This window comes from Colossoma macropomum, unplaced genomic scaffold (genome assembly GCF_904425465.1).
Source record: "Colossoma macropomum unplaced genomic scaffold, Colossoma_macropomum, whole genome shotgun sequence".
NCBI lineage: Eukaryota > Metazoa > Chordata > Actinopteri > Characiformes > Serrasalmidae > Colossoma > Colossoma macropomum.
Window position 1 is genome coordinate 41659982 of NW_023494795.1, and position 23482 is coordinate 41683463.

At 37.1% G+C, this 23482-nt stretch overlaps 1 protein-coding gene across 1 annotated transcript; it reads right to left on the reverse strand.

The window, feature by feature from the left end:
* Positions 1-1893: 1893 nt before the first annotated feature.
* On the reverse strand, positions 1894-8840 carry psma6b (proteasome 20S subunit alpha 6b). The gene is made up of 7 exons (XM_036582456.1): positions 8661-8840; positions 7437-7531; positions 7263-7344; positions 6996-7151; positions 5700-5878; positions 4955-5049; positions 1894-2060 (listed from the first exon to the last, which is right to left on the reverse strand). Exons 1-7 carry the CDS (start codon positions 8734-8736, stop codon positions 2003-2005), a joined length of 741 nt encoding a protein of 246 aa, XP_036438349.1. The 5' UTR covers positions 8737-8840; the 3' UTR covers positions 1894-2002.
* Between the last annotated feature and the right edge of the window lie 14642 nt (positions 8841-23482).

Consider the following 23482-nt stretch of genomic DNA (forward strand, 5'->3'; position numbering starts at 1 on the left):
GGACCTTTGCCTTATTTAATAGGGAATTCCACCCATTTTTCAAAATTTCCTGTATGTAATGTCTAAGAAGTCGTTCAGAGTGGTTTGATGTGAGATGATCCATTCTAGATTCAGAATGCTTCACAGTGGTGGTGATAGGAACCAGGCGTCCACCTCTAAAAGCTCTCTCTCAGAAAGTTATTACATGAGATGGTTCTAAGCTGTCTGATGTCTGAGACATTCTTTTATGACAGGTTTGCACTAAGGTTTTGGCCTAAAATGTACTTTTTAAAAGCTGACACATGCAGGGTCCCTAAAAACATATTATTTCAGATTTTCCTCTATTTTCCCATCATCATCATCATTCCATATAAAACTCAGAAGACAAGTGTAGGTTCACTGATAGTTTTGGATAGTAAATAAAATGGCTATATCTGTGTTGTAGTCATGGCGACCCCTGGTTCCTATCACCACCACTGCAAAGAAATCTGAATAAGTCAACTCAATTCAAACCACTCTGAATGACTTTGTGTGCATTTCAACTGTTGACTTAAGCAGACAGTGTGGAAAAATTGGTGGACTTCCCCTTTCAAACAGAAGTAAATGACAAGACCAAGCAATCTAACTCAAATGAAAACTGAAAAGTTTTTAGACTCGTCCAAACCCAGTTATAAAGAAACAACATAGCAGATTATGTAAAAAAGAGTGGTATCAGAGGTGTGTCGGCTTTGTCCTCACTTGTATAACAGTTTGTCTTCCATATCTCTGCACTGAGTCACGGATCAGGACACAAGATACAGATCCGAACAGAAAGTTCTGGCCCCACAGGGGCTGTTTACACAAGTGTAAGTCTTTCTGTATAAGATGAAGACGTAAATGTGAACGTAAGAAGCAGTATATGACTCTGCGGGGAGTCCCTGCTTCTCTACTTCTATTTTCATTTCCTAAAGCAGTGAAACAGTTTTACTACAGATTCTGATAAATGGGTTCTGTAACAGGTGCTTTAAAGTCACATCACTATACGCATTAACCGGATCACAGGAAGATTTTAAGAAGATAAAGTGAAAACCTGGGGTGCACATTTAGTGGTCTTTGCAATTTCAAAGCTGTCTTTCTAGGTATAGCACTAATAAGCCTTATTTTATGAGTGAAATATATAATATGGCCAAAACAGCTTGCTTAGCCTACTTGAACACATTGATGTGTATTTTAGCAGTGCAATGTAGGTGCTGGTTGGCCTAAATACCTTCATAACACTGAGATCTAATTAGCTTTTTTATCATATGTAATCTCTTCCATGTCACTAACCCAACTGGATTTGGATTCAAGAGACATTCACATATAAATCTCATGCATTGAGGTAGCAAGCATGCAACTATTTTGACCCACAGATTAAACAGCATGATATTTTTGTTGGTAAAATTTGATAAGAACAAGTCATTTATTGCACTCTGACAGGTTAAGTTTTTTTAAACAGGTTACTTTTACTTTTTTTTTAACCCAAAGCACCTGCAAACTTCAAGTTCACAGTAATCGGTTGCAAATAAAGCATTTTATTGTAGTTTTATATGAATTGTTTCTTGTGTCTGTGTGAAAAGTGCAGATTCTGAACTTTTAACCCCATACCACATTTGTGTTTGTACAAATAAGATATTTTATTATGATTTGAAACTATCGTTGGGCATATAGTCTTATCTTGTGGTTGTATTTTTACCGCGTTCATCATTTTCACAAAGTTGAAAAAAAAAAAAAGGAAATAAGTCTGAAATGTAGATATAAATCAGTAAATGTACTTCACCGCTCAATAGCAGAGCAAAAATGAAAGTAATAACTTTTAAGGGTTACAGCTTATAGATGGCCAGCTGGTTTCTTTATTATACAGATAATTCTAAAGCAAAAATAACGAAGCAACTGTAGTTTTCTTTTTCTCCAAAACCATCTTTAATGGAACAGGGGAAATCTACATGGGAACACGGTTTGCATCACTAGAAACAGGTCAGACACATCTTCAGCTTCATCTTCATCAGTCCCTCTCAGACAGAGACACCAAGTGGGTGTCCACTTCTGACTCCGAGAGAATCCTGAAACAGGTGGAACAGTTAGAACATTCATTATAACATTCTAGCATAATTTACATTTACTAGTTGATAAAAATAGTTAAACAATATACATATGTTGAGTTTCAATACAATTTTGCGATTCAGCATTCTGTAACAAAATAATCCCAAAAAATGGCAGCTCACATTTTTTAAACTCCTCTGAAAAAAGCCCAGTTGTTCTAGTGTGGGTGTGTCCATAGCATAAGCCCCACCCCCACCCCTCTTGCTTTACAAAGATATTTGTATCTGATATTTTTTCCTGTTCAATTTAAAATCTGTATCTCAAATAATGCATGGATAAAATTGAAGCGCTTGTTCCAAAACACACCTATTTTAAGAATTTTTGGTAATTTAGGATTTTTAAATTGAGGCTCAAGTGTTTCATATCCAACCATATTCTTGTAATTTGTAATTCTTGTAATATACAGGGTGATTCAAAAAGATGCAAAATGATTTATTTCACTTGTAAATCACTACAGAACAACGCAGTAAATTGTAAATGGTTAAGTGAGCATAAAGTTTATTATGTAATTTTACTAGTACTTTTACAAGTACTCAATATAATGTCCTCCAGCTGTACAGACAGCATCAACGTGACAGTCAAATTCATCCCATACTCTGTTGAGCATGTCGGGTGTCGCTGTACTCATGGCTCTTTCAATGCGATTTCAGAGACCATCCAGTGTTATGGAACCACAGACGAATGCTCTGAGCTGTTGGAGGTTCACGGTCGACGAGAACCTGGTATTTGACTGGTTCCTAGGCGGCTGTAAAAATATGGCGGATGGGAATCGGATGAATCTTTTTGAATCACCCTGTATATATGTATGTGTGTGTGTGTGTGTGTGTGTTTGTATTTTTATATATATATATATATATATATATATATATATATATATATATATATATATATACACACATACACACACACACACACACGTGTATGTATATGTAAGTTCCAATCATTTAAATCCCTACTTGTTGCAGTGATATACAAATGATTTTAATATCATGCTAGTATTCTACAACTTCAGGTTTCAGACAGTCAGTAGGAAGCTGTAGAAATGAAGAAATGTCCAGGGGTGTCCAGAATGTAGAACAGAGCTGTAGAAGAGTCTAAAATGACTGAGAATGATGTTCTAGTAAAATTTATATCTGGAATGCCTCATACTTAAAAAAGTACTGATCGGTTCTTGAGGCAGATAACTTGACCAAACGACAATAAACATAGAAGTATATTATTTATAAATTTACATCTTGTTCACACTGCTGCAGCCCTGCAGGAAGAGTTTGATACTCCTGGAGTTGCCATATTAGAGAAGGAAGTAGGAAGTTACGCGTCTGATCTGCTTAACCCTATGAATTTTGCGAAGTGTTCCATTTTTATTGACCAACAACATGAGTAATTTTAATTTCCTACTTCCCATAACACAATCTGTTCAGCGCTGGAGTAAATCCAATAAGCTGTTGTTGGTGAGATAACTTGATGTTATGAATCCCTAATTTATGAATGAATGAAGAAAAAGCACAGTCATCTGAGCATGGGTGTGTCCACAGCGGAACCCCGCCCCTCTCAGGCCACTTCACTCTGATAGGCTCCACTCGGCTGACCATTTTTTGTCACTGATGGTGGTTTCCAAAGATGAGATTACTGTTCAACTGATTACCAGTGCTCTAAAACATCCTCTCATGCCTCACCATACTACTCTGCCATTCCAGCTGGATGGGAACAGAAACAGATAATCTAATCTCTGTAGTAATTCCAAATTCAACGGATACACTGGAGTTCATGAGGTTGTTTACATTTATTACAAGATGTGAAAAATGCATTTCCATAATAATTGTTATGAACGACTACATAGCAGTGGTCTGTAAGTTTGTGCATGTGGTCATTTTGGTGCCTGTGACACGTACTCAACACAGTTGTATGCAAAATTTTGGACACTTCGGGCCAAATTATGTTTTGTTGATTTTCCTCATTTGCCGTATCAAGTATCAACGTCTCCTTTTAACCTTCAAAGCTCTTGAGGGTCTCACCCCTATATACCTCAGTGAACTACTTCATCCGTACTGCCCTCTCGCTCCCTCAGATCTTCTGGCACTGGACTCCTAGCTGTCCCACGACTCTCAGCAGTGGGTGAAAGGCCTTTCAGTGCTGCTGCTCCCAAACTTTGAAACTCTCTACCTCAATCTCTTCATGACTGCTTCACCTTCTCTTCTTTTAAACTTCAACTCAAAACCTTCCTCCTTAATACTCACTACTCTTCTTTTTCAAAGTGTTAGGTTTTTTTTCCCCCCGCTCTCCTCTTTGTAACACATCCTTAGGTTTGTGAACAGTTCCATATAAATTGAACTTATTGCTATTATTATTATTATTATTATTATTATTATGTGCAATTAATGTATATTTAATGAATTAAACATATTGAGGGGAAAAAAAGGAAGCACGTCAGCCTAGACAGGAATAGTAAGCTTACCATTCCATTAGGCCAACTACAACTTTTTTCTCTGTATCAGTTAAAGTTAGTTTGTGGTATAGTCATTATAAGCGTTAGTCGTGTAGACTCATAAAAACGCTATGTTCAATAATTATGTCTGACTATCATAGTGATTATGTTTGAATACACACAGCAGACCACTATAAACATTCAAAACATACTGTTAGAAAAACAACTAATAGCTTATAAAATATTAAAGAGTAATGTAATCGAAAAAAAAAATCAATTAATGATTAAAAAAGGGATTTTTATCATAAATTAATATAAAAAAGCAAAGATGAAGTTGAGATTGTTCCTGTTGGAAAAATACTATGCAGACTGTAACCTGAGTAAAGCAAAAGACAGATCTCAAGTATCTGATGCCAGTGTTGAACTCACCTGAATCTGGGGTCCTCCGCTGTGATGATGCCCACTTCCAGCTCAGACGGCTTGAAATCAATGGAGAGCACAGTGGAGAGACAGCTGATGGCTGTCTGCAAGTGGTACAAATGGAATGATAATTAACAACATTAACTGAAGTTAGAACACTGGACCAAAGTATGTTGCACAGCTGAAAACAACACTTTGAGGCCTAACCTTTGTCTATACTTCATAGTTCATGTTTATAAGCGTCATACAGTGTCAGAAACCACATAATCAAATCTTTTAGAGATTACTGAACAACTGCACATGGTTTGAAGCTATGCAGGTAGCACTATCCTAATTGGTGTACATGAGCTTGAATTATCTGTTAGCTACATTAGCCTCTTAGCTCTAGTGCTAAAACCAAAGAAGCAATTCTGATACCAAACGTCCTGACTGATCAACTCAATTTGAGGTAAGTAGGAGAAACTGTGTAAATTTTACTTTTGGATAAGCAGCTGCTTTAATCATGTTATAGTATATTTCAATTTAGTTGTTTTTAATTTCATTCTTTGTATCTTTCCTAGTTGTTTTGTTTTTATTATTTACTTAATCATCTTAGTTGATCATTTAAATTTGATAGTCTTATTTTAGTTGCTTAAACCTCATGCTTATTTATTACTATTTTTATTCATGGTTTTGTATTGTTAATCAGGCTCTGCTACACTGCAAGTATCACTCAGAGTTTGAATAAAGCTTAATTGATTGATTGATTTTATACCTCAATGGTTTGCTCGAAAGTCCAGTCGTGTTTCTTCTTCACTTTCTTCTCCAGGAAGCTGGTGGCTTCAGTCTGTTTTACGCCAGCCGCTGTGGCCTTGAAGCCGCAGTAATAGCCTGCTGGATCACACTTATACACCTGGGGTCCATTCTCTTCATCAATACCAATCACAATCATACCTGAAACAGAAAACACGTCCAGGGTTAGTTTAGGCCTTCTTCTTCAGAAATACAGCACAATCATTTAATACAGTTATTTCAATACTGCAGACTTTATTTAGCAAGAGTAGAAAGATAGTCAAAGCTATATCACCTCTAACTACTTATTATGTGTAAACAGGATGACAATATCTAGATGCCACATAATCAGATTAGATTTTAGGGCACCAAGATGCATAAAATTATTCTTTATGCATCTTAATTTTTAAACTACATAATTTATATTACATAGTTTTCCTCATATCTGTCCATCTTTGTAACTCATGTACACTAAACTGTTCCAGGTCAGTATTTGAACACTGAAATCACTCTTGAACTAATTGTTATGCTGGACCACAGAAACTCAATACAAGCCAGCAATTCAGTCAAACACGACAAATGTTAATGGGGCAGTAAAGTTTGACAGTTTTGTTCATATTTATGATTAAGAGGGCATTATTGTATTATACTTTTTTGTAACAAAACATGAGTGCCTTAGCGTGAGCTTGTGATCAAAGACATGACTGAGAAGACAGAGTTAGTGTGGCTGTAACTAGATTAACCATTCACTGAAAACAATGAAAATATATATCAGTTCTCAGTATTTCTCTGATGGCTAGAGAAAAACTTCATACAGAAGCCCACATGTCATCACTATCTACCGCTGCTGCGGTTAGCTCTAGTGTTAGCATTACAGTTAGCTCATTCAAAAATAGGAAGAACAGTAAGACATATTTTCAAGTGTACACATCTGTGAGCGGCTTAATTTTCCTTCGTGCTATTGTTTTTTAAGCCCCATTCACCCAGTTTGCAACACATTAAAACCAGATGAATGGCTTATTTTAATTTTTTTCTTTCTCGCAGTTAATTGAACAACCATTTATTAACTTCTTTGGATATGTGAATAACAAAATTGCAACAATCCATTCAAGATTATTTTTCCCCCAGTGGTATTTGTTTTGTTGATGCTTTTTTGTTGATGCCCTTTACCTCCCCACCTCCCCCTTCTACCCCAGGGTGGGTTGACAGATTACAGAATTGACATTTACAATACAAATATTGTTTTTCAAAGGATTTAAGCCCCTCTGAAAAGACTTACAGCAGCCGAGTGGCCTCATTTCTGCATTCTGTGTATAAACTTGAGAGATGTCAGCGATCCTCTTACAAAGCATGTCCACTGGAATCTCATAGCCATATTTATACTTCCAGTTAGCTGCTTCGTAGCGCGCTCTCTGCACCTGAGACCGGCTGTCAGCTGAAAACACAGGGGACAACATCAGAGAAATAAGAATTACATTAGCCACATAACATGCATGTGAAGTGAAATCCATTTTTTCACCTAAAAGCAAAAGCTGAAAGTGCATACCTGTCATCCCTGACATTACACAGCCAATGTTTTCTGTTATCCTGAACAGGTGAGTGACTGTAGAAGCATCCAGTAGCTTGTCCTGAAAACATAGTTAAAGTTGTTATTATTATTTTGTTATTACTGTTAACCAATCATTAGACAGATCTGTGTGTAATGTGTGAGTGAACTTACTGGAACTTTTTTCTGTGTAACGACAACCGCGCAGTCTTTACCCCGGACAGCGACTGATGTAAGACCGCCCTGGTTAATGGCCTTGAAGGCATATTCTGTATGGGTGGAAAAGTTAGATGCAGTAAGAAATCAGCTACTTTACTCCAAACACGGAGTGCGCACTTTAAAAAGTCAGAAAATATTTATTATAAGTAGTTTTTTAAAAAAAAAAAAACACAGTTCTACACTACAACAAAAGTGTTCCTTTTTTAGTACCAGACAGAACCCTTTTTCCTGAGTGTTCAATAGCAGTATACATGCAAGGGCTGGGCAATATGACAATATATCGTCTCATGATAAATTGTCATAATACAATATGCTTTTCTAAACATAGTGTGGATATCGTCAGTACTTGCAGAACACCGACCAACTTCATGCTTCACTATTAAGAGAGCAAAATTAGTCCAGCTTAACTAGATTTAGTGCCAAATTTAGTGTAAAAAGTGTTCACAGGTTTTGACAGTATTTTTTTTTAATGTAGCACTAATGATGATTCTCTTTTCTCTGTTCCAATTGATCAGACGTATGAAAAAAATAAATATCGCGAAAATTTTATAAAGTATCACAATATTACATTTTTCCTCATACAGCCCACCTCTACATAAGGTATGGGTTCTTTAATCATGCTACATTTAATATCATCTGATCATGTGAAGTATTCAGAAAAGACTATTATGTTAGATGTTATCAATATTGGCCCAACACTAAACAAGGCAAAAAGAAGGGAAAAAACAGTCCAAAACACACATTGCTAAATAAACAAATATATTATAATATTTTAAGAAAAACACAAGTACAGAAAAGTAATAGCTAGCAGATAAACAATCTTGCAAGCATCACTACAAGTATGATTCAGCATTACTGCAATTACAGAATAAGGAAAACATAAATAAAAAAATGTTAACTTACGATAAACGACATATACTGTATAATCTCAGTTTAAACTAAGAATAAATAAATTACAAACCAAACAGGATGAATGAGAACAAACGCTAACTCTGACGCAAAGCTAATGTTAGCTTTTGTGTAGGACTTCTTCGTTCCACCTTAAATGGTACAGCAATTGCATTCTGGCGCCTGACGCTTCAGTAACTGCTGCACCATTTAAGGTGGAACGGAAAATTAGCAGAAGAAGCTGACGAATCGGCAGCCAACAACACCAAAAAAGACACGATACAAACTCACCTACTTGATAAAGCCTACCCTCCGGCGAAAAAATAGTAATATGACGGTCAAACCCAGCGCTTGAGCCGCGGGACATCTTTATTTCAGCTTTTAAAAGCGAAAACAACGGCAATATTTTCTAATTTTTTGCCGCGTTACCATGCAGAATGTTTCCCCACCCGGAAATAGTCGTGCATAATCCTTCCGGGTCTCATGCAGTACAGATCGAGCGATTTACACATCATATACAAGCAGGTTAACAGCGGGCATGATTTAAAGATCAGCAAAGGGGCCCTAAAACCCACTCAAAGTGCTCATTGTTAGTTCGAAACGTACAAAATGACAGTTTTCAGTCACTTATATTGTATAGAAAGAATAGACCTGCAGCTCTGTATCAACTTTAGTACAGACACCTTGTGCTTCCACTAACTGGCCACTTTATTAGAAACACCTACCTCTCTCTCATTCACGTTGTTCTAGAATGTTCTTTCCCATTTACTGTTCTATAATGTTCTCCACCATTTATACCATTCTAAAATGTTTTCTTCACTCACACTGTTGTAGACTTTTATCCCCCTTTCATGCTGTTCTAGAACGTTCTCCACTTTTCACACTGTTATGAAACTGCTCTCCTCCATTTATACAGTCCTAGAATGTTCTCCCCAGTTCACATCGTTCCTTAATGCTCTCACCATTCACACTGTTCTGGAGTGTTCTTCCTCATTCACACCATTGTCAAAAGTTCTCCCCATTGTTATCATGAATAAGCCTGGCAAGTAGAGGAAAATTTAAGACAAGCACTAAAATCAGGCGTCTCTTTCCTTTGACAGCAATGAATCCTCCCAGCAGCAAGTATTCTTTGTTGATAAGTGCTGATAGACAGACCCTATGATGCAGGAACACTCCTGGTGATATACTCTTTAAAAAACTCTTTAAGAGTTCTTTAGTGAAGAAAATGGTTCTATTTGCATGATTAAATGGTTCTGTACAGAACCCCCCTCCACTATTGTTACAAGCCAAAGAACCCGTTTTTTTGTACTATACAGAACCCATTTTGCAAAGATTGTACACTGCTTCCTTCTCTTACTCAAGAACTGGGGCCTAGCCATGTAGGTCACTTCTACTGTACTCTAATAAACTCAGGAATAGATGATTAATGAAATACAATACCAGTTAAGGTAGGACATTCATCAAAGTATATTTAGAGAAATGTTTACACACAATGACACACTGCTTATTGCTAATTCCCACAACCAGATCCTAATCTCATCTTTTTGATCAGGTAACTGTCAGTCTCCCATTACATGTGGTGTTTATAGTCAGCGTTAAGTCATTTCAAGGCGCTGACTGTGGGGGCTAAATAGTCTAGTTATGTTGGGACATGTGAGCAACACGTAAGTGTTGTCTATATTTGTCAGAGGAACAACCGATTATACCACACTCTTAAAAAAGATGGTTCTTCAAGGGTTTTTTAGTAAAGAAAATGGTTCTATATAGAACTGAACATTCAAAGAATCATTTACAATGCCTAAAAGGTTCTTTGCATGATGAAATGGTTCTTCAGATTGATAGACAATGTGTTGTATGTGGTTCTATATAGCACCAAAAAGGGTTCTTCTATTGTTACAAGCTTGACATCACTAGCAGATCCCTTTTTGGTACAATATAGAACCCTTTTCAAAATGTCTCCATCAATGTGAAGAACCATTTCTCCATGCAAAGAACCACTTAAGCCTTGAAATGGTTCTTTGAGTGTTCATTGTTCTAGATAGACCTATAATGTAGTTAAGGCTGACCAGCTCTGACAAAATATAGGTGCTAAAAAGGGTTTAAAGAACACTAGATACGAATTGAGCTTTTCCAATGAAAAACCATATATTAACCATTACACCCTTTTAGGATTATCAGTTATTTTGTTTTCGATTTAATTTTGTACAATCTTTGACTTTAAAAAGCCAAACTATGCTTCATTTCTGTTTAATGATCCCTTTATTTTAAATACAGGGCATCAAACAATGCTCAAAGCAGCTCCTGTTGGTGGCTGATACATGCTCAGTAATTTTGCTATCATTATAAATGTCACAAACTGAAGTGAATTAATAAATAACATGAACTATTTGTGCAATTTGCATGTACTGTGTGGTCTTATCTGATTTACAGCGCGGTAGGAAGAAGCTTGGTTTTTCTTATCTTTAATCACTTCCTTTCCTTCACATTAGACCAGCATCAGGTCATCAGAGCAGCTTGGAAAAACAGTGTGATGGAAAACAGAGTACCCATAATAACTGAAACTGTTTTTTTTCAGTCACTATTTTAAGAAGGTGGGGAGACTCTTTTGGGTTTACTGTCTAGGAGTTATGAAAAATAATGAAAATCATATGCTGGAGATTTGCAAGTCCATCTAAAGCCCAGAGCTCAACATTCTCCAACAAACACCAACAAACCCAAACACTGTGCAGCACTTGTGTGTGATTGCAGGGAATTTCGAGAATGTTTTTCCCCCATTCACTGTTCCAGAATTTTTTTTCCCAGATTCACTGTTCTAAAATATTTTCCTCTATTCACTGTTCTTCCCCTGTTTACTGTTCTAGAATGTTTTTCCTTGATTCACTGTTCTAGAAGGTTGTTATCCTATCCATTCATAATGTTCTAAAATGTTCTCCTTATTTACACATTTCTAGAATGTCCTTCTCCCATTCACACTGTTCTAGAAGATTGTTCCCATTCACTGTTCTAATATGTTCTACTCTCATTTACATTATTCTACAGTGTTCTACACTTATTTACACTATACTAGAAAGTTCTCCCTCCATTCACACTATTCTAGAATGTTCTGTCTCTATTCACATGGTTCTACAGCGTTCTAAACCCACAGTTTACGTTGTGATCTAATGCTGTAACAGTGTGCTGTATGAATGGAGGTTGAAATGCTAAATTCTACTTGAATTCTCATTCTGCTCTAAAACTGCTGCTGAGTGTTTTCAACATTTTATATTTGTCGGATAAGCCACCCGCAGTGATAAAGTTTTCAGTGGACAGTCACATCTCTTATCAGAAGCCAATCTTTCAGAGGTTCTGAGAACATTAGGTACGAGAAAGTGTATCACCAAATTTTCAAGGCATGGTTGATATCTGCAGCCACATCAAATGTACAGATATTTTCCTCTATCCAAATAAAATGCAAACTGGCACTTGCACTGTAAAAAAACTAATTCATTAACTTACATTTTTATTTTTACTCATTTTCTTCACAATTTAGCCAATTCCTACTCCTGAGCTGGGCCTCTATCACATGATGCTACTAAGCTGGGAGGGTGAAGTCTAGTACTTGCTTCCTTTGAGTCACATGAAGCTCCGCCACATGTTTTCAAACTGATGCCAGCACAGTGGTCTCCAAACCTCTATCTGGAGAGCTACTTCACTGCAGAGTTTAGTTCCAATCTGTATCTATTAGGCTGCCAAAGCCTTTTACTTAACTCTAATACATCTGATCCAGCCAATTAGAGACTTGGGAAGAGGTTGATTAGTTGGAGAATGTACAGAAAATGTGGTTGGAAGTAAGCTCTGGAGGAAGGTAGATCTCCAGGAGGAGGGTTGGAGACCACTGCACAATGGAAGATCATTGGACAGCTGAATGTGCTTGGAGGAGAACGATAACTAGATTGAGTATTTCAGATCATATCATACATCTTTACATGTTAACGCCACATGCACAAGCTCAAAAAGAAGGTCCAACTCAGTGGTTAGATCTCAAATCAACATTATACTGATGAAGATATGATGACAATAGTAGATAATTCACTCACCTCATTAAAACACATCCTAAATCAAGCTTTACTGAGTTCTCTTCACAACCCACTTTTACAAAACGTTCTTCCTCACGATGTGTGCAGTGACATATTTCCACCAGAGAGGTCTCCAAATCCCCAAATCATTTGCTCTTTTACAGGTGCTATTTGGGAATTTCATTTTCGACCGGATTAGCCATTTCAGTGTTTTTATACCTCCTCTCCTGAAAAAAATTACAGGCTGAATTACCAGCGTAAGCGTCACTTAAAATATTTTATGCAAATGTCCACAGGCCTGTTTTTAGTCAAGAAGATCAGCAAATACTCTTTTTTTTGGCTTGGCTGCCAGTTAGCAGCGATTGTGTTGTAGACAGCACATCAGTGTTTGATTGCTTCAGTCTAATTCATCTAAAGCTCTATGTTATTGGCTTAATTTTCCCCATTAGAGCTTTTGAAGGCATCACTGATAATGTATGCTCTAATAAAAACTGCAGTTCTTGCAATTTGAATATTGCAGTCTTTCAGTTAATCTTTTAGCCCTACTGTCCAGATTGTAACGATGTGATGAATGGCACTCATGCTTACCTTCCCAAACTAGTAGCATTATGTGATAGGGAGTTCTAGCTAGCAGGTAGAACTAACTGGGTAAGCCAAAAGTGAGCAGAATAAACAAACTGTGTATATGTATTCCCTTCAAACTGGTGACTCTTGCATGTTTCAGTTCAACTTACTTGACTGTTTGTTTCTGAATGAATGCTATGAAGGAACTTCCCAATTTCTACTGAGCTTAACCAACCTAAAACCAATGATCTCTTTTACTTAGAAATTCTGATGCAATCAGTTTCCTGACTTTTTAGAAGTAGAGTCCATTTAGTACACATTGCACTCAGAGGCCTTTGGAAGGCAACGGCCTCTAAATGCTCTGTCTGAGTGCAAAAAACAACTTCAGAATGCTAAAAAGAGAGGGAGAGAGAGAGAGAAAGAGGGAGAAACAGAGTTTTGACAAATGCCACAAGTAGCACAAGAGCATAAGACGCTGAGAGCTTATTTTAATCACACCAACCACACCGTGGTACAGAAATCCCCTCCTTACCCAACCACGCTTCAGAGAGTTGAGTCGTGGGCGTCTTTCAGAGTGTGCTTCCTGCTCTGCTGTGGAACAGACTGGACCGTAGACCCTTTCACAGCGGTTTGATGGGGTCGGTTGTTCTACTTCAAAAAGAGCAGCAGAGCTGGGGTGCTTTGTGAAAAGGCTTCTGATTAACCATGAATGTCAGCATGGTTGCAAAAAAGCACATATTGCAAAACTGAAAATGCACAACATAGTATAGCAGAAAGCATGGCAAATTTCCCCACAAACTGGGCCACGCGGTGGTCATGAATTTCAGTTTATTCAGGGCATGTCATTGAAGATATTTTTGATCAGTGAAATAAAAACTCATCCAGCCTGAATGAGAGGGAAAGTCCCATCCCCCACATCCTTTTTCATTTATCTTTTAGGGAAATTAAGTTCTCAGACAAAGGTGTGGATGACCTCAATGCGCACAGACTGGGACATTTCTGCTCTTTGATGTATGAGGCCAAACATCTCTATTGAAATTCCAGGTGCAATGTTTTGCAAATCTAGCTTGATTTTCAACTGTGTTAGGGTTAGGCTTAGGACCAGGGTCAGGGTTAGGTCTAGGTTTTGGTTGATGTTAAGGTTAGGGTCAGAGTTTGCGGTTAGGGTAAATTAAAATAAACTTCATAGATAATTAGTAGAATGTACATTAAAAGCATGATAAGCATCTACCAATCATTTACAGTGGGCTATACAAATAAAGTGTGACCAATCTATTTTTAAATCCTGATTTTTCAGATTTTCCACTATTTTCCCATCATCAACATTCCATATTAAACTCAGAAGACACATGTAGGTTCACTGGTGGTTTTGATAGTAAATAAAATGGCTATATCTGTGTTGTAGTTGTGACCCCTGGTTCCTATCACCACCACTATAAAGAAATCTTAGTAAGACCTGAGGTGTCATGGACTTTGGACCTAAGTTCTGTTGAATGTAATCATGGTGAACCCTTGAGATCACACAAATGCAAGTTTATAAAAAACACTAATGAGAAAAGGCTTCAGTTTAAGTCACTTCCATGATTTATACTGACATCAAAATCTGCCCATTTGTACATGAACTGTGTTTGATGTACATAAGTAGACATTCTTTGTTTGTCTTTTTATTTATGTAATTTTTGTTCCTTCCCATTTTGATTACGCTTTCAAGTCTGTTTCGCTATGAATTCAGGGTAATTCCGAAAGCGAAGTCTGCTGAACTTTGTATCCCAAGTGGACTCTCTGGAAATTTACAAAAAGTCCTTGGTATCCCCCTTACGGCCAAGAGGAATGGCAGAATTAGAGCACCCTGTGGACTCTACGCCTATGCAAGTCCAAATGTCAGCAAGTCTGGAGGAGATCAGAGATTTAACTTGGACAAAAGTCTGTTTATGTTTACTCTATTTGACTGAAGGGAAATGTGCAGCATAATAACTTCATACAACAATGTTTGTCAGTCTGCAAGTGCTTAAAAGGAGATTAATATTGATAAAAGCTACAATATGTAAGATTTGTAGCTTATTAGAAAACAAAGATACTCGCTTACTACTTTAAAAAATCTACTGCCATGAAAAATAGAAGGAATGTAAATGTGTATGAATGCGCTTTACAGCACTGTGAGAAGAGGCATGAATCATCATGGACATCCCAAAATTTCCCCAACTGGACTCTTATGTACATGAACTCAAATAACACTCTCCTTGTAGGGATTGTTTTTCCATACCGACCACAAATGGGAAGACTGAAGACAACGCCAAAAATAAACTCAGCCCCTGCTGGATACGTCATGTTGCCATGGCTGAGTAAGAGAGGGAAATACTGGCTTCTCCGCCCTTCTTCTGAAGTGAAAATGAATCTGGATTACTTGGAAAAACTGAATTTCTGCATGCCATTGACATGAAGATTTCATCATACTAAACATATCCTAAATTCCAGAGTAACCCCTTAAACTGCAGACTTATTAGAGTTAGTAATCTTAGTTATTCTTTGCTATGAATGATTCAGTATCTACTATGAATGATTCAGTATCTACTATGAATGATTCAGTATCTACTACAAATTATTCAGTATCTATTATAAAGTATTCAGTATCTACTATGAATGATTCAGTATCTGCTACATATTTTTTAGCATTTACTATGAATTATTTAGTATCTACTATGTATTATTCGGTATTTAATTTGAATGATTCAATATCTACTATGTATCTTTCAGTATTTACTATGAATTGTTTAGTAGCTACTCTGAAACACATTTTTTGGAATCGCCTCTGTGTCGTTGGAGTTTAGGAAACCAGAAATAATGGAAATCAGGAATAAATGTCAAACTATCTGTCATGTGTTAGAATAGTCCTGTGGTATGTAACGTAAATGAATTAAAATAATTTAACACAGTCAACAGCGTGACAGAGTTTTATTGGTCTGGTTATAAAGTCTGGATACGCCTGCATACCTGTCCAACTTTAAGTATGGTTTATAATGTTTAAACACCTTTTGGGATGTAACTCTGATCCTGACATTTGCATACTATTTTGAATAGACAGGAATGTGTGCACAAGCAGCTTCCAGCACTGCGGGAATTACCCTCGACTTCTGTGGAGTGCTCATCCCAGTCTCTATACACATAGTTCCCTTTTCTAGACACATGCATTACTGGAACCAAACTTTGATCAGCACATTCTGCCAGCTTTCAGCACTTCCCAGTACAGTAAAGGTAGAGGTAAAATGAAATATGTTGAAATAACTTATAATATATCAAGTAAGATATTCATTTTGTACTGTGCACACACCTGAAGGAAATCATGTATAACCATTTATTGGGGCAATTAGTGTGTGTTTGACAGTAAAGTCAATGTATATATATATATATATATATATATATATATATATATATATATATATATATATATATATACACGTATAGATAGATAGATATACACATATGCTATTGTCGTTGTTGGGGAAGGAAATGTATTTTAAATTTAAATGCAAGTCAATGGACCCTTTTGATTGGTCTATTTGTTATGAATTATTAAAATTTTGACACAGTGAAAACTGCCATTTTCAAAGTATGTAGAAAAACAAAAAACAAAAATGGAGATATGAGGCTTTGTTCTGACAGCGACGATATATACACACCAAGGGCACCCAACCTGTAAACTGTATGGATGTCTGTATTAATGCTAATTACTTTATTAAATGGAGTGATGCAGACACCTTCTTAATCAGTTTATTTTTTTAGCGATGAATGATCTATTCATTTTTTCATTAGCACACTGTGATCAACTTTATTGAGAAACTTGTGTTCAGAGACAATTCACCTTGTGCTTATCCTCCACTTCCTTATACTGGTTACAGTTCTTCTTCTCAGAAATCCCCTGAACTTCCCCTTGTCTGCAGCCCAGGTGTGTATTAATGAGTCCTGCAGAACGCCTGGAGGCTGTGCTGTGTTTCAGTCTGAATTCTCAGTGAGGATCAGTTTCCTCCACCTGAATTCTAACATTAACACAACCATCTGATCAACAGCAGCTCCTACAGCTCACCTGCACCTGAGACACTGAGCAGAGATCAGACCTGTTTCAGAGCAGCATTTCAGACACACACACATACACGCATATTATCTAAGCCACTTATCCTCCCGGGTTGCAAGGGGTGCTGGAACCAATCCCAGCAGTCATTGGCCAGAAAGCAGGAAACATCCTGGACAAGTTGCCAGTCCATCACAGGGCACATTAAAACACATAATACCCATATTACAAATGAGGTGGGGGGGGGTAGAGAGATGAGAAAGAAGAGACATTGCCAAGATATTCTTTTACATTGTCTGTGTTACTTGTTAAGTTACTTTTCTGTTGCAATTTTAATAGTTTGTTGATTTTTTACTTTTATTTCTTTTAAATTTACTATTATCATTACTAGCTTTTTTAGCATTTGATATGTTTTTACTATCCACAAAAGAGACAGATAGAAAAAGAGATATGAAGAGAAAGATAGAGGAGAAAGAAAGAAAGAAAGAAAGTAAGAAAGAAAGAAAGTAAGAAAGAAAGAAACAGCGAGAGGGAGGAAAAGGTGGGCTACAGAGAGAAAACAGGGAAGAGTCTTTCTCCAGCTGTGTCTGGAGTGGGGATTTACATCTGCAGGCGCTCAGATGGGGGGAATTCCCGCACGTGCCTCTGTTCACTTCTGTGCACAAAAAAGAAGCACTGAAGAAGAACCGGAGTGCTGCAGAATTCTCCACCCTCCAAACCAAACTGTTCTTCTGTATTTCCATGCAGAGAACCACAAAGATTCACATGAGAGCAGCTTTAACAGACAGACAACAGAGGCCTTTAAACTCCCATGAGCATAATTATTTTTTTTGTGTAAAGCTGCTTTGTAATAATGCCTGTTAAAGCGCTATACAAATAAACTTTTGACTTTCTTAACTCTCTCTTAAGAACAATTAGATGTAGTATGTTCTCAAATATTTTTTAACTTTATGACAGTCTCATACTTGTCTTAGACTGTAAGAATTGGCAGTGTAAACCTCTTAAATTGTAACTTCTAATGAGTTTCACAACATAAATTATGAAAATGAACCAAGCAGGATTTCCTCCACCATCACCTTTAAATTTAAAACTGTTACTGGGCCAGTGCCCCTCTTATCACTGGGGTGGTACCCTCTAGGGTACCTCTCAGTACCTTTAGTCAGGGAACATAACTGTACCATATTCCATTAAAATTATATTTTCGAAGTTGTACTGCCTCCACACACCCCGTCTCGCCTCCAGGCTTTTTATTTTATTGTTCTCTTTAAAACATTAAGTTATGAAAAGGTACAAATACATACTTTTCACCTGGCAAAACTTATTTAAGGTGCACAGTTGTACCTTTAAGGGGACATTTATATTGTTTGTACCTTGATGAACAAGAAAATGTACCTTCACAGAACCTTTATTTCTAACAGTGTACTGCCTGCATACAAAAACAATTAAGATTTTCTTAAGAAAATAAATAAAACTTTCTAAAGAGATTATCTGCGAACTCCTTAAGAATTCTCCAAGAATTGCATTTTAGTACAATACAATTTGTTAGCCTATAGTGCATGTGTTTCTACCTGCACATCTCAAGAAGTCAGAGTCTGAGTAGTTCAAAGCTGAACATAGTGAGCAACCACAGCTGTTCTGATGTCAGTTGTGATCAAGTCACTGATGACTGGTTACTCTTGGGATCAAAGTTTTTCTGCGAGTCACAAACAATTACAAAAGGAGGCTTCGGAAACAGTGTTAATCGCAGAGCTTTTGGCTTCCTTTCATCATAGTGGAGGAAAAACAGTTTCAGTGGCGGGGTAGTGACATGTACAACTATAAATAAGATTGATTTAATATGACATAAAATGTGTCACTAATGAGTGGTGTTGTTAGGGGCAAGATGACTGTAACACTGTGGTGTTTTTTTTATCTCACCAAATTACACTGTTGGACATGAATGAGTTAATTGACCTCTGTATTAATTTAAATTATTGCAAAACGTTATGCATGTGGAAGAATCTTTGACCACTGTGTTATAACCATAGCCTACTGTTTACACTGTATTTTTGGCAGCAGGCTATGGATGCAACACAGTGGTCAGAGATTCTTCCATTATTGCAGCACAATGTTTTGCAATAATTTAAATTAAAACAGAGGTCATTTAATCCATGCATGTATGTGTGTGACTGCTTAGTGCTTCACTTAAAAGTCAGTTGGGTCAGTCTGACTGGAAATTGCATGACAGCCCATATTTCCTCTTCAGATATGACGAATGCAGCGATGATATTCCTGAAGAGGGCTTTTGTAACTGTGCTGTGTTGACAATGTCTGGAAGAAACACTCATTCTGTGTCATCACATTTATTTATTTCTTTATTATTTATTTTTACACATCAAACTGTCGGGGAGTTCCTTTCTGTGACAATTTTAGACCTCTACATCTGCACTTCCTTCCTTCCAAAATTATCTGTTTTACAATCTTCTACAGATAAAAGCAACAGTCAAATTGGCCTCAGTGGTGAAATGAACTTCAAAGCTAACAAAGCAACTCGAAACATGCATGCTAATTTCACGCTGCAGGCTGTGCGTCAGTCTGTGCATTATTTTAATCATGAAAATGCTGGGCATGGTGCAGAAAGAGGAAGCGGAGTGTCACTTAGGGTGTGTTTAGAATGGATGAGTCCATATCTGTCTGTTTCCTGACAAACTTCCATGCTTTCTGCAATAGTGAGGACTATGCAGTCCTCCACAGGCGTGACTGCATGCCTCACCCAATAACAGGGAAGACGCCTTTCATTGAAGGTTAATTCACTCCTAATCAGCAGCTGCTCTCAGAAAAACAGGCACAGAAGTCTATCAGACTGATGTAGTCTAATTTGTTAACCCCTATTTACATTACATAATCATTTAAACATTATTACTTACACTACTGTGCAAAAGAGCAAAGCTCACCCTTCATTTATTACATTTCTAGTCTAAACAGCCAAACTATTCATATTTTTATATTTTTATTCATATTTTAAGGAGGTTAGACATAAGATAATCCACTTGCATAATGAAGGAAAAGTCAAAGGAAAATAGGTGAAAAACAGCAGCTTTCAAAACTGATACAGAGAAATTGTGACTCCTAACAACCACCTAGAAGACCCGGTAGACATGAAAACTGTCTGCATCAAATAAATAGCACTTAAAGTTTTCTTCTTTGAGAGAGAGGAGAAAATCAAGCTGCTTCAGATCTGAAAACATCCACAGGTGTTTCTGTCCATCCTTCCACTGTGAGAAGACAACTCAGTGCTATGGGTCTGAAAGGATGTGTAGCTGTCAAGAAGCCTTACTGAGAAGAGGAGACAGACACATCAAACAAAGAAGCTGAAGAATGGACCGACCACCCCAGAGTCCAGACCTCAACATCACTGAAAGTGTTTGGATTACTTCAGAAAATGATCAACTAACTTCTAAGACTGAACTTAGGAGGTGTGTCTCCAAAATTCGTTCAATGTCAAAAATGAGAAAAACATTTCATTGGACAATACAATGCCCCCACGTCTGTTACCTGCTTGCAGTTGAAAAAAGTGAAGTATTGAAATATGAAACAGAAAGTTCATCAGCCACTTACTGAACCAAAATGTATTTGTGAAAGTAAGCAAGCTGCTTATCTTCCATGGGATCTCATCATTAGCATTTCAGAAAGATTAATCATGCCTCATGACCTATATATGTCAGTGTTAAACTCATCTTCTTTAATGAATGTAACTCAACTCTTTAATGCAGAGAGAAAAAAGCAGCTATTTCTGTTTAATCCACTCTTCTTTAATAACATAATTTCTCAATACTGTTGCATTTTTATGTAAAGAAGGTGATGAAACAAACCTTTGTTTTGTGTCTTTGTCACAAACTACCACTGTAAACAAGCAACCACATGAATGGGAATATATTACACACTTTAGTGGCCTTTTATCATCACTTTAATCAATAATAATCCCTTCAATGGTGATGAGATTTGTGTTCTGCATGTGTGTGCATGTAAAGAAACTATCACAGTGCATACAACAATAAAGGCAGCAGCTTCTTTTATACAGTGATAGGAAACATGGTGGGTCACGGAAAACTTCAGATCCACATGCTGATTTATTTTACTGACCAGCTAGAGTTGTGAGATGTCTGGTTTTGGACCGGAGAGTCTAGTTTTGAGCTCTGTTGTCTAGTTGGTACCTTCAACTGGATGTAAAAATGTCCACATTTAAATATAAAGTCTCAATCTACATGTATTCCATTTACTGACGTTGCTGTAAAGTGTTTTTCTAGTCCTGTCATTATCTCTCTCTCTCACATACACACACACTCGCCCACTCACTGGCTCAGGTGCAAGGGTTTTCAGTTACACCACCAATGGTGCATACAGTTATATGCAAAAGTTTGGGTGCCCTTGGTTAAACAACATGGATACGAACACATCCTCTACAGAGAACACACTTCAGCACATTTTAACACATTATTACTTTTTTTTTTAACATACTGAAAAAAAAAAACATAAATTGTGCAAAAGTTGTGGCACATTTAATACTCTCTGTTTTTTTTAGCACATATATAGAAATTGTGCATAAAATCTGCAGAAAAATGTCATATTTATGTGTTTTACCAGCAAAGGATTTGTTAACCTATTTTCACTCAACAAAATATGTAGTTTGGCTGAGGGTGCTCAACTTTTGCATACGACTATACTACTTTGTGCAGTAGTGTGTGTATTGAGACACAGCCTGTGTGTGGGAACATAGACAAAGTTAGGCTGGAATAGACATGTTATTTCTCCATTACAGCTAGTTTTAATAAGCAATTAAATATGCACATTTGTCTTACACATCAGTTAGCCTACAGAAGACAGCGCATAAACAATAGATTGAGTTTGTCTGTGTTACACAATGGCTGAAGGATTAGTCGACCAGGAAATGTATTTGTGCAGAATGTAAGATGTGATAGAAGCCAGGTTGGATGCTTGTTGGACACCACCCCCCTAAAATGGCCAGTCCACATTGGTGACCCTATGACCCTATTAAAAGGGATGAACGCAAACACAATGAATGAATCAGCCTTCATGTGTGTGGGTCAAGTGTCAGGGTGATGCTTGTATTCACAAAACAACAGCTGTAGTGGCTGATTTGCTCTTTTGTTTCAAACATCATGTTTGCTGGTCATCACAATAAAGATTCAAGATTCAAGATTTTTATTGTCATATGTATAGTAAAACAGGTGGTTACACTGTGCAATGAAATAATGAATTTTTTATTTAGCTGATCCTCCATTCACAAAAAAATCTCAAAAAAGGTGAGACACAAATAAGTAAACTTAGTAATTAAGTTACTTGTGCAGAATTGTGCAAAGTGAACAGTGCTCATAAAGTGACAGAGGGCAGCGGTCATAAAGTGCACTGTGCATTACTGCAAATAACGGGAGAATGACAGCAGCAATAAATGTTTATGTGTGTGTATGTTAGATAGAGTTCAACCAGTCGGAGTGATGGGAAGGGGCAGTGTGTGAAAGAGTCGTTCACAAGTCTGAAGGCCTGCGGAAAAAAAACTGTTTGTCTGTGCTGGACGTCACACTCTTATAGCGTCTGCCTGACAGTAGAAGTATGAAGAGGCTATGTTGGGGGTTTGTGCCATCCTTGATGTTGAGTGCCCTCCTGATGACCCTGGGGTAGTAAATGTGCTGTAGTAAGTAGCATTTTAGATTTTGCGCAGGAAAACAAATCTTAGAGCCAAATTCCACTAGCTTTTTCTTGTTTACTCAACTTCTGTAAATAATTAGATCTTCTCACTGACATTCTGTTGTCAGCAATAAAAGAAAGATTCAGTGGAGCTCACAGAAGAATATTTGTTGTCCAAAGTTATACCCATTAGTCATACTAACTTCTCCTGTCACATTTACAGCATTTGGCAGATGCTTCTTATACAGAAAGATGTAGGAGAACATAGTGCGAGGCATTTTTCTCAAGCACTCTTTTGGGTGTTAAGGTCGGAACTGAACCCTAGTCTGCTGTGTGATGGGCAGCAGTGTTAAACACTACACCAACCCCTCACACAATACAGTACAGATACTGACATGATAAAGACAGGCCAGTTGACTTCTGCTATTTTTACATAATGGAGTATAACGTTTTTAAGGATTTGTATTTAATCAACTTGATAAAAACAAGTCAGATTTTTTGTAGTCTATCATGCAAAATTCAAAACCTCATAATATACATATCTAAAGTAATGTGGCCTGCCTTTAGCATGTCAATACCTGTACTTAGCACATTAACCCTCTGGGGTCTATGAACACACCTGCACATCAAACTTAATGTTTCTGTATCTGTTTATGTTTTTTTTCTGTTAATCCAGCGCAGAAATACAGTTCAAACATTTCCTGAATCTGTAGAGTCGCCCTTTCCATTCCATCTTATCACGA